This window comes from Podarcis bocagei (assembly GCF_964188305.1).
Source record: "Podarcis bocagei genome assembly, chromosome: 18".
In the NCBI taxonomy this organism is placed as follows: Eukaryota; Metazoa; Chordata; class Lepidosauria; order Squamata; family Lacertidae; genus Podarcis; species Podarcis bocagei.
In genome coordinates, this window is record NC_138144.1 from 6825225 (window position 1) to 6837537 (window position 12313).

The 12313-nt window shown below is 45.4% G+C and overlaps 1 protein-coding gene across 1 annotated transcript; it reads left to right on the plus strand.

The window, feature by feature from the left end:
* LOC308577396 (bone morphogenetic protein 4-like) lies at positions 1–11047 on the plus strand (the record flags this gene model as incomplete). Its single annotated transcript, XM_081177511.1, has 5 exons — positions 1–289; positions 4798–4940; positions 7445–7567; positions 8166–8364; positions 10542–11047. 5 exons carry the CDS (start codon positions 1–3, stop codon positions 10904–10906), a joined length of 1119 nt encoding a protein of 372 aa, XP_081033637.1. The 3' UTR covers positions 10907–11047.
* Between the last annotated feature and the right edge of the window lie 1266 nt (positions 11048–12313).

Sequence of the window (12313 nt, forward strand, 5' to 3'; positions counted from 1 at the left end):
ATGTTCCATCTCCAGATCTTGCTTCTCCTGGCATGGATGCCCGCCTTCCCTGGCAGACCCTCGTCTCCTGCCCATCTGGAGGCAGAGGGCTCCGAGGGCACGAGAGCCCAAGCCCTCAAGAGGCTGCTGGAGGTCTTTGGCATCGGGGACCCCCCTCAATCTCCCCAGCACATCATCCGGCCTCCCCAGTACATGGTGGACCTCTACAACACGGTGGCCGATGACGATGGAGTCACCAAGGACCCGGACATCTTGGAAGGCAACACAGTGCGCAGCTTTCTGGACAAAAGTAAGAGGGGGCATTGGCAAGAGGGGTGCCAGGGTCTCTGGGGCACCAGGCAGGCTTTCTTGGCGGGGTTTACAGGAGGGAGGTGATGGGCGGTTGTTGTTAGGGACCCCACCAAGGGCTGGAAACTTTCCCTCCCACAGAACCCCTAAAAGCAGTGCCTTTAGGATGGCTGTCTAAAGCCCAGCGTGGGGAACCTTGCACCCTCTGGACGTGATGAACTACAACTCCCATCACCACCATCCCTGGGTCTGTTGGAGCTGATGGAAGCTGCAGCTGAGCAACATCTGGAAAAGCAAAGGTTCCCCACAGCTGGCCTAAAATCTGACACCTTTCCTTGTGATGAAGGCATTTGGCCTGTTATTTTATTTTATTTTTGCTTTTCAGGTTTATACATTCCATTAATTTTACAACCATTTTAACATTTCCAAACTCAACTCTCTCCCCCCCTCTTTCTGCGGTTCCTTAAATTTATTCTTAATATCTTTTCTGCATATCCAAATTAACTTAACTTGCCCATTTATTCATCTACTTTAAATATGTACTCTTATGAAACTGCAGGTTATTACAATAATCCTGCCAATGTCCTTATCGGTTTACAATTTATCTGTCAATATTCACTAACCCATTTCCATTCTTTTATAAAAAAAAGTTTGTTGTCTTGATTTCTAATTCTTCCAGCAAGTTTCACCATTTCTGCTTATTCCATAAGTTTTTGTATCTATTCTTTTTTTGCTGAAACTTCTGATTCTTTCCATTTTGGGGCGAGTAACATTCTTGCTGCTGTAGTAGCATACATGAATAATTTTCCATATAGTTTAGGTAGTTCTGTCCCTGTTGGCTTTTGGGGTTTGATCTTCACACAAACCTCTCCTTCAGTTTTTCTGAAGGACTCCAAAGCTTGCACACTGTTTTGTAAAAATTCAACACAGCTATGCAGAGATGGTGGTATTCTTATGCACAAAGCAAACTGCCTTTCCTTCTTACTGTAAATATCTTTATATTTTATCCAGATCAGGAAATGATTCCTTGGAGCCAGGATAGCTCATTTGGTTAGAATGTGGCGCTGATAAATGCCAGGGTTGCAGGTTTGATCCCTATATGGGAACGCTACATATTCCTGCATTGCAAGGGACTTGGACCAGATCAGATCTTTCCAAACTTTTCACGTTGAGGACACACTTTTTTAGATGTGCATCATTTTGCAGCACAGTAATTCAGTTTTACTAGCGAACCAGTGATTCACTTAAAATTGCGAATGTGCATTTTAGCTTGCAGAGGGGGAACTGTGAGTCAGTTGCAGCAAAAATAACAGCCTTCTGGCACGTGTTAGCTTTCCAAAATATTTCACGTTTAGCGCACCCTAAACATATCTGGTTGTATCTACTCAGAGTCAACCTTTTAAAATTAATGCACTGAAGTAATTTGTATCCGTTAATTTCAGCAGGTCAGCTCTGACAGGGCTAATATCAGATGCAACCTATTTTCTCTTATTTTTAGGAGTGGGGGTGAGGTTAGCGTCAAAATAAGTGTTGAAACTCACTCTTTTAAATGTCCACTTTCTGCACTCAAGTTATGTCCAGGTGACACAAAAAATAAACGTAGTTGTGTTGGCCCCATCAAAAAAATTCCATATTAGGACATTTCTTTACCAGGTCATCCAAAAATGTTACATTATCAGCTTGCAAGCTTTTGAGTCCCACAGAGCTCTTCCTCAGGTGAGGTGAAGAGTTCTGGAGAACGTGAAAGCTTGCACACTGTTCCCGTAACCTTTTTGTCAGCCTAATTTAGGAATTTTTATTTCTTTATTTCTTTATTTATTTACCAACAACCAAAACACAAACAGTGAAACCCCCCCAGGCGGCTGATACATTGGGTATACATAATCAATAATAACATATTCAAATCAACCATATGTACAATTCTATATACCTTAACACTCCTCCCTCCACAAGGTTTATTTAACTTTTAACATTTTAGTTGCCCCAAATTGTTCAAACCTGCCCAAATATCTTCTCAAACCAATCCTTCTCACTGACCTTAAACCCTTTCATTTTATGTATCTTCTCAGTTAGATATTCTAAGATTATAATATTATTCAGTTTTTTCCTCCATTGGTTCACCCCTAGCTCTTCTGCATTTTTCCAATTACCTGCTATAACTTATCTGGCTGCAATAACCATCAAATTTACCCATTTACATTCCTCTTTTGTTTCTAACTCGGTGCTACTCAGGCTAATAAGAACCATTAATTTAGATATTTCCACCTTCCTACCCACAATTCCCAATATTTCTGTACCAATCTGTTCCCAGAATTCATTAACTAACGGACAATCCCACCAAAAATGTCTAATTTAGGAATTGCCCTAACATGGATTTTTTTTTTCCTCATGAGCCATTGCAAACCACCTTTTAACATGGAATGTAGGAGGCGACACATGGCTGTTAGCTGGCCATGAAGGTTTTGGTAGCACCTGGGGAAAAAGGAGATTCTCAACATTCAAGGGCTGGTTTAAACCTACTCAATTTTCCTTGCAGAAATTTGGGCATATGCCGCTGTGTGTGTTTTCTCTGTAGCTCCCCACAAGTGGCATTCTCTTTTCTTTTTTTAAAAATAAATTTTATTAGTATTTTCCACACAACAACAACAACACGAAAGATATCAAAAAATAATACACAACACACAAAAAGCAACATAAAAAAGCAACAACAACAAAAACAAAACAAAAAAACCAACTCCATATCTTACAAGTTAAAATTATAAACACTAAAACAACAACAACAAGACATTGACTTCCACCAATCCCACAGCACCTCCTTTATCTCTCATTGTGTCTTCCTGTTTTCCTGTTTTCATTATCATCTCTATCCTAACATCTAGATATACATCCTTCTTTCATATCCTTTCACTTCACAAGGTTATTCCAGACTCAGACAGATTTCTGTCCCCAAACCTTGACTTTTAAGGTATTCATTTAGGCACTCCCATTCTTTTTTAACTTCACTTTTTGGTTTTTGTCTTATTATATCTGTCAATTTGGCTAATTCTAAACATTCTGAAAGCTTACATAACCATTCTCCCCTAGTGGGTAACTGATTCCCTTTCCAATACTTAGCTACCAGGATTCTTGCTGCAGATGTTGCGTATAAGAAAAAATTAGTTTTGTCTTTCGGAATAAAATTCCTAAAAGGAATGGCTCTGGCCTTTTACTATATGATATTCTTAATATACTCTGGTTTCTCTTCAGATCGTATAAATCTTTCGCCTTTTTTCACAAGTGGCATTTTCAAGGCTTAAAGCAGGCTTGCTTGGTCCCTGCCTCAAACACACAAAAGCGCTGGTACAATGAACCCACCAGGCTTTTGTTGTTTTACCTGGGATCGGGACCCTTGATACACTTCCTTTGGGAAAATTCTTTCCGTCTTGACATTCGCTAGGGCTGATTGGAGCAATCCTTCTTCCCGTGCCATCTGCAAAGCGTTAACCTGTGCTTCGGAATGGTTGGGCTTCAGGAGAGCCGAGTTCGAATCTCGACCAAGCCCTCGATGCATTTACCAGCTATCCTTTATTCAGTTTCTCTCTCTCTCTCTCTCTCTCTCTCTCTCTCTCTCTCTCTCTCTCTCTCACCCACTGCTTCCCTTTTCTGGTTTTGAGCCCTGAAATGCTGCCTATGAGCTACACTGAGAGAAAGGTGGATTTTGTGGCTGAGCCAGGATCTGAACCCAGATCATCACGGTACCAGCAGGTTTGCGGGGTGAGCTTAGCGGTTCCTGCTCAGCCAAGCCTACCTCTGGCAGCTGCTATTTTATTTGCCAGAAAGCGCTGCAGGGAAAAAAAATGACTTCCCCAACATCTCTGTTTACCCCTGCTCTTTTAGCACTGAATCATCATCAACAACAATCTTTATTCCGGTCCAGAGACCCAACAAATCGTTGCAAAGCAATACACAATTCAGACAGCCTACCTCCAGGTTAAACAAGCATTTTGTTCAGAATATAGGGATCACTGGTTCTTGCAACCACCGATAAAAACTTGGCCACTGTTCTAGCGTTTGTCCGGTCTTCCAATAGGAACCTGACATAGCGAGCCTCTGGTTTTCCCGGGAAAGGTACCAGCAAGGGTAGTATCAGTTCAGCCCTGGCTTGCTCATATTTCGCACAGTGCAACAAAATATGTTTTATGGAATCGATGTCTTGAGCACACGAGCAAAGTCTGTCCTGGTAGGGAACTCCTCTCAACCTGCCATCCAACACTGCAGAAGGAAAGACGTTTAGTCTGGCTTTGGTGAAAAGCCTTCGATAGTTTGGTACTGTCAGGTTTTTAATGTAAGATGTTAACTTAAAGACATGCCCACATTGTACTCCTACTGCCAGCAGACTACAGACTGCGTGTGATCGAGATCGCAAGTCACTGTGTAGCACTGAATCTGAACAAATGGCAATTGAATGTGGATGAGCCTTGAGAGTGACAAAAGGACATTTTTAATATTCTTCCCTTCCTCCCTCTCCAGCTCACAGTGACCAGATGCGTTTCCTCTTCATCCTGTCCAGCGTGGCAAAGAACGAGAGAGTCCTCACTGCTGAGTTGCACCTCTTCAAGCTGCGGGCGAGGGCAGCCGATGGACCTTTCCCCAGAAGGCAGCACTTCTGCCAGGTAAATGGCCAAAGCCTTCCCCGAGAGCTCCGCTCTTTCCATGCCCAGAGGCACTCTTGACTTCTGAAGACCCAGTTGCCGGGAATCGCACTCCCCATAGAAGCTGGGTCAATAATGGTCAAGTCTTCCTCGTGTGCTGAATCATAGAATCCTAGAGTTGGAAGAGACCACAAGGGCCATCGAGTCCAACCCCCTGCCAAGCAGGAAACACCATCAGAGCACTCCTGACATATGGTTGTCAAGCCTCTGCTTGAAGACCTCCAAAGGAGGAGACTCCACCACACTCCTTGGCAGCAAATTCCACTGTCAAACAGCTCTTACTGTCAGGAAGTTCTTCCTAATGTTTAGGTGGAATCTTCTTTCTTGTAGTTTGGATCCATTGCTCCGTGTCCGCTTCTCTGGAGCAGCAGAAAACAACCTTTCTCCCTCCTCTATGTGACCTCCTTTTATATATTTGAACATGGCTATCATATCACCCCTTAACCTCCTCTTCTCCAGGCTAAACATGCCCAGCTCCCTTAGCCGTTCCTCATAAGGCATCGTTTCCAGGCCTTTGACCATTTTGGTTGCCCTCCTCTGAACACGTTCCAGTTTGTCAGTGTCCTTCTTGAACTGTGGTGCCCAGAACTGGACACAGTACTCCAGGTGAGGTCTGACCAGAGCAGAACATTAGAAGCTTCCAAGTATCTAGTAAAAAAACCCCCCCAAACCCTTCAAGATGTGCCCTCGTCAATTTTTGGCAGGGAACTTGGACAATATTCATGATTTTTCACAGTACCTCTGTGCTTGCTTAGAAGTTGTTTCATACATTTCCCCTCCTGGTCTCGTTTTCTGTTAATAGCTGAAGTTACACGGCAGTGGAGCATAAACAGGAAACTTGTTTTGTTCTGCTGATTTACTGTTTCAGCACTTTCCATGTTTAAATTTTTTCCTCTACGGTACCGCTGATATTCTTATTTGGTGTTTCATTTTGGTTGAAGGACTTTTCTGGCAGAATTCAACATAGTACACACTTAGCCCTTGAAATTAAAGGTCAGGTTGTCTGCTCTTTTAATAATCAACGCCTGTCAAGTGAGCAGACGCATTAATTGAAAAACATGACAAAAGCAAAAAAAAAATATTATTATTTTAATTTCTTTTAGGCTGATTGGTCTGGCAGCCTAAGAGAAGTGGGGCTTAGGGTATCTATGGTCCGAAAAGTTTTGCAGAAAAATGTTCCAGACGTGTTTATTGATTATGATAAGGAGGAGAAGGCAGTCCATTCTCCCCTCTAAAATAAAATAAAATAAAATAGCCTTCCTTGTGCGCAACATATCACGGAATCATAGTTGGAAGGGACCACACGGGTCATCTAGTCTGACCCCGCTAAAATGCAGAAATCTTTTGCCCAATGTGGAGCTCATGGCCCTGTGACAGAGCCTCATGCTCTACTGAATGAACTATCACCCACAGCCCTCCACTGCTTGCTTATCTCCCCCCGAAAACCTGGTTTGAGTCTGGAAGCTTCCAACTGGAAGCAGTTGGTCCCTTACCTTTCCCGCCCGGACCTGGCCACAGTGATCCATGCGACGGTCACCTCCAGACTTGACTACTGTAATTCGCTCTCCGTGGGGCTGCCCTTGAAGCTGTCCCAGAAACTCCAGCGGGTGCAGAATGCCGTGGCGAGGCTCCTCACGGGGTTCTTGGCGCGGGATCACATTCACCCAGTACGTTACCAACTGCACTGGCTCCCGGTGGAGTACAGGGTCAGGTTTAAGGTGCTGGTTTTGACCTTTAAAGCCCTATGTGGCCCGGGACCCTTGCACCTACGGGACCGCCTCTCCTGGTATGCCCCGCGGAGGACCTTAAGGTCCACAAATGACAACATTTTGGAGGTTGCAAGGTGGTTAGATTGGTCTCAACTAGGGCCAGGGCCTTTTCAGTACTGGCCCCGACTTGGTGGAATGCTCTGTCCCAAGAGACCAGGGCCCTGCGGGACTTGACATCTTTCCGCAGGGCCTGCAAGACGGAGCTGTTCCGCCTGGCCTTTGGTTTGGACTCAGTCTGACCCTTCTGTTTCCCTCCCCTTATGGTCTTGATCTATGGGCTACTTTAAAATGAGGCTGCATTTTAACCTTTATTTTAAATCGGTCCCCGCCTCCTTACGTTTTTACTGTGATTTTATTAGTGTTAGCCGCCCTGAGCCCGGCTCTGGCCGGAGAGGGTGGGGTATAAATAAATTTTATTATTATTATTAAACAACTGTTGACATCCGAATCCTCTTTCCAAGCCCTGGGAGCTGCCGCAGCTGCCCAAGAGAGCTTTGAAAGAAGTTGCAAATTATGTTTCCAGAGAGCATGTGCAGAGTGCTTTCCCCCCTTGCCGCACCTCGGGGTGGGATTTCACGTGACTTGCTTAAACAGGCTCGATTCGAAGGGACATTTACAAACTGGAGCACTTTGCGGCTGGTGTGAGCAAGACCTGGTTCCTTTGGCTTACCTTACTCTCTCTCTCCATCCTTTCAGGTGAGCATTTATCAGGTCCTTGACAAAGACAGCATGGATACCCCTGAAGGAAAGAAGCTACTGTCTGCTAAACTCCTTGCTGTGCAGGGAACCGGCTGGGAGGTCTTCGCCATCACGCAAGCAGTGAGTTTCTTTTGATGCCTTTTTTAGAGTCTGCTCTACGTTGACCACAGAGGTTTCCTTTTTTTAAAAATAATAATAATAATTTTTATTGATTTGAACATGTAAATTATAAAATGTACCACACAACTTTATCACTTATACAGTCTTTTTAGATTTCCATCAGCACCTCTGAAAATCCACCGTTGTAATCACTTCTTCTGCATTTCTCAATTTTATATTACTTTTAAATCTCTTAACGAATCATCCCCCCCTTTATCAATTTTTGTAATAATTCCAATAATACTCCTCACAAAACTTCTTGCAAACCTACAAACATCGTCTGATCTTCACAAATACTTTTCAAATAGTCCATAAATTTACTCCAGAAATTCTGGTCCCGCCGGTTTCGAATCTTTTCTGTTAATTTATCTAATTCTGCATAGTCCATTAACTTCAATCGTCGGTAATTCTTCTTGCTTCCATTTTTGGGCCAATAATATTCTTGCTGCTGTTGTTGCATATAAAAAAAGCTTACATTCCTTTCTATTTATATCACTCCCCACAATGCCCAGTAAAAATGCTTCTGGTTTCTTTATAAATGTATATTTCAACGTTGCAGGTCCGCTCCTGGATGGACGAGGAGAGCAGTAACCAGGGGTTGTTGGTCACAGTGCGGTCCCTCAATGGGCACCCCCTGGACGATGGAGCCGTGCAGTTCGCGTCGGGCAGAGATCACCACGAGAGCAAAAGGCCCATGCTGGTTTTGTTCACCGACGATGGGCGTCGGGGGGCCCTGTTGCCCACCAACCCCTTCTTAGGTGAGTAAAGAAAGATATGTTTTTGTCTATCGGTGTGGCAGGATCAAGGACATTGCTGTAATGAAAGGGGACATAAAAGACTGTCGCATCTGTAGCGAACTTGGAATAATGCACACCCCCCCCCCCGATTTTTTAAATTCATTTTATAACACAAATAAACAACACAAACAGAAAAACCAACAATACAAACAAATTCTTGTCTTGTCCTCCCCCCCCTTAAACATTGTTAGGTGGGCTTCCCCCAATCCCCCAATCTGATTTTCATTTCACCTCATCTTTAGCAGTTACAGATATCATAATTTCCACCCATATTTTTTTTATCGCACTTGCTTTAACCATAAAAAATCTTCTCATTTTATTACTTACAGATTATACCGTTTAAAAATACACTACCTCCTACTTCTAACCCTACAGCCAATATCCACTTCCAAAGCTATTCTAAGATTTAAATATTAACATATTCCCCCCCCCCAAAATATTCCTTAAATTTCTTCCAATCTTCTTCCACCGTCTCTTCTCTCTGGTCTCGGAGTCTCCCAGTCAGTTCAGCAAGTTCCATATAGTCCAAGGAAGAATGCACTTTCATCGCCTAGTTTCCATCATACGCTCATGTCCCCCCCACTCCTTGGCACTTGAAATATCCATTTTTAGGATCCACCTTATTCCTGCGACTGTAATTCTTCAGCAGACCACCCAAGAATGGCTCTGATGGCCAAGAAGGCAGTTTTCTGCATCTGCTGTAGAGAGAAGGGAGGGGAAAGTGGGATTCACCCACCTGGGAAGGTAGATAATTCAGAACAGCCTTTCTCAACCTGTGGGTCCCCAGATGTGGTTGGACTACAACTCCCATCATCCCTAGCTAGCGCTCAGGGATGATGGGAGTTGTAGTCCAACCACATCTGGGGACCCGCAGGTTGAGAACCGCCGATCTAGAAGGAAAAGTCTGGTCCTAAATCTCTGGTGCGAGAAGAAAAGGCTCAAAGGAAACCCTAGGCTTTCACAAATCCAGAGCAGAGTCCCTAAGACAGTTGTACAGTGGTACCTCAGGTTAAGTACTTAATTCGTTCCAGAGGTCCGTTCTTAACCTGAGTCTGTTCTTAACCTGAACCACTATTTGTGGGTTAGCAGAGTCTGTAACCTGAAGCGTATGTAACCCGAGGTACCACTGTACAGCTCCTTCCAGCAATTTCTGCAGCCAAACGGGTGCCAAAACTCTTGTGCCCCAGGGAGGTCATTTCAATGTTTCACCTTCGGAGGTGCACTCCATTGTCTCTCAAGACAACACTTTAAATTTTATTTTGCAACGTGGCACTTTTCAATGACTGCGGGAGGGCGGCATCTAAACGTTTTCGGAAAGATAAGCGAACGTTAATCTACTCAACTGGCTGTTCACGCTACTCACAGCTGTCCATGGAGGCGCAGGTCAGTTCTGTGTCCAGGCCAGCTGTCTACCAGCTCCATCTGGTACGCAGGATGAGTCCCTCCCTGCCCGCAGACTGTCTCGCGAAAGTGGTGCATGCTCTGGTTATCTCCCGCTTGGACTACTGCAATGCGCTCTATGTGCGGCTACCCTTGAAGGTGACCCGGAAACTGCAATTAATCCAGAATGTGGCAGCTAGACTGGTGACTGAGAGCGGCCGCCAAGACCATATAACTGGTCCTGCAAGACCTACATTGGCTCCCAGTACGTTTCCGAGTACAATTCAAAGTGTTGGTGCTGACCTTTAAAGCTTTAAACAGCCTTGGCCTGTGTACCTGAAGGAGCGTCTCCACCCCCATCGTTCTGCCCGGGCACTGAGGTCCAGGTCTGAGGGCCTTCTGGCGGTTCCCTCCCTGCAAGAAGTGAGATTGCAGGGAACCAGGCACAGGGCCTTCTCAGTGGTGGCGCCCGCCCTGTGGAACGCCCTCCTGTCAGATGTCAATGAAATAAACAACTCTCTGACTTTTAGAAGACATCTGAAGGCAGCTCTGTTTGGGGAAGTTTTTGATGTTTGATGTTCTATTGTGGTTTTAATATTCTGTTGGGAGCCGCCCAGAGTGGCTGGGGATACCCAGCCAGATGGGCGAGGTATGAATAAGAAATTATTATTATTATTATTATTACTACTACTCTGACCTCGTTCTCTCCTGCTTAGAATTGTCCCATCAGAACGTGGCCCTTCCTGGACATCTGGCAGGCCCCAAATCCAACGGCACACGGACCCCTCGCTCAGTGGACTACCAGCTCCCTTGCCAGAGGCTCCCGCTCTCCGTGGACTTTGAGGAAATCGGGTGGTCCGGCTGGATCATCTCTCCCCGGGGGTACAACGCCTACCATTGCAAAGGTTCCTGCCCCTTCCCGCTGGGGGAGAACATGAGACCCACGAACCACGCCACCGTCCTCTCCATCATCAATGCCCTGAAGCTCAGCCAGGAAGTCAGCGGCCCCTGCTGCGTGCCGGACAAGCTGTTCTCCATCAACCTGCTATATTTCGACGACGACGAAAATGTGGTGCTTAAGCAGTACGACGACATGGTGGCAGGGAGCTGCGGTTGCCACTGAGCCAACACGCCTCCATCGTGTGGGAATGTTCAGGGAGGCAGGAGAGGATATGTTGTTTATTAATAACCTTCTTAACTTGGGCTAGCAGAGTTTTTGGGTTGTTGTTGTTGTTTAGTCGTGTCCATCTCTTCGTGACCCCCTGGACCAGAGCACGCCAGGCACTCCTGTCTTCCACTGCCTCCTGCAGTTGGGTCAAACTCATGCTGGTCGCTTTGAGAACACTGTCCCACCATCTCATCCTCTGTCGTCCCCTTCTCCTTGTGCCCTCCATCTTTCCCAGCATCAGGGTCTTTTCCAGGGAGTCTTCTCTTCTCATGAGGTGGCCAAAGTCTTCGAGCCTCAGCTTCAGGATCTGTCCTTCCAGTGAGCACTCAGGGCTGATTTCCTTCAGAATGGAGAGGTTGGATCTTCTTGCAGTCCATGGGACTCTCAAGAGTCTCCTCCAGCACCAAAATTCAAAAGCATCCATTCTTCGGCGATCAGCCTTCTTTATGGTCCAGCTCTCACTTCCATACATCACTACTGGGATAACCATGGCTTTAACTATACGGACCTTTGTTGGCAAGGTGATGTCTCTGCTTTTTAAGGTGCTGTCTAGGTTTGCCATCGCCTTTCTCCCAAGGATCAGGCGTCTTTTAATTTCGTGGCTGCTGTCAACCATCTGCAGTGATCATGGAGCCCAAGAAAGTAAAATCTCTCACTACCTCCATTTCTTCCCCATCTATTTGCCAGGAGGTGATGGGACCAGTGGCCATGATCTTAGTTTTTTTCGATGCTGAGCTTCAGACCATATTTTGCACTCTAGCAGAGTTTTACATTCCCCTTTTAAATGCACAGTGGATAGCTGGTTGCAGGCTTGTTTAAGCCTCTCAATACAGTCATACCTCGGGTTACAGACGCTTCAGGTTGTGTTTTTTCAAGTTACGGACCGCCGAAACCTGGAAGTACCGGAATGGGTTACTTCTGGGTTTCAGTGGCCGTGCATGTGCAGAAGCGCTAAATCACATTTTGTGCATGCGCAGAAGCGCCGAATCGCAAGCCGCGCATGTGCAGACGTGGGTTGCGAACATGCATCCCGCACGGATCACGTTCGCAACCCGAGCGTCCACTGTATTAGGTTCCTGGTAAGTTCCCTTACATCCCTCTTAAAAGAATAAACACGCCACAATCTTGTGTAAAGTATACAAAAGAAGTTTACTCGCATCATCAGTTCACAGTTGGATCCCTGAAGGCAGACTTAGTTACAAATACGTACGTGTGGATCTACCCCATATGGGGGTTTAATCCTGGCAGTTCACACGAGGAAAGGAAGATGGAAAAGGAAGAATCAAAGAGAGGGGGTGTGCCTTGCCATTTTGTTACCTGGGCAGGTAAGGCTATGCCCACCTCTAGTCACATGCAAAGGAA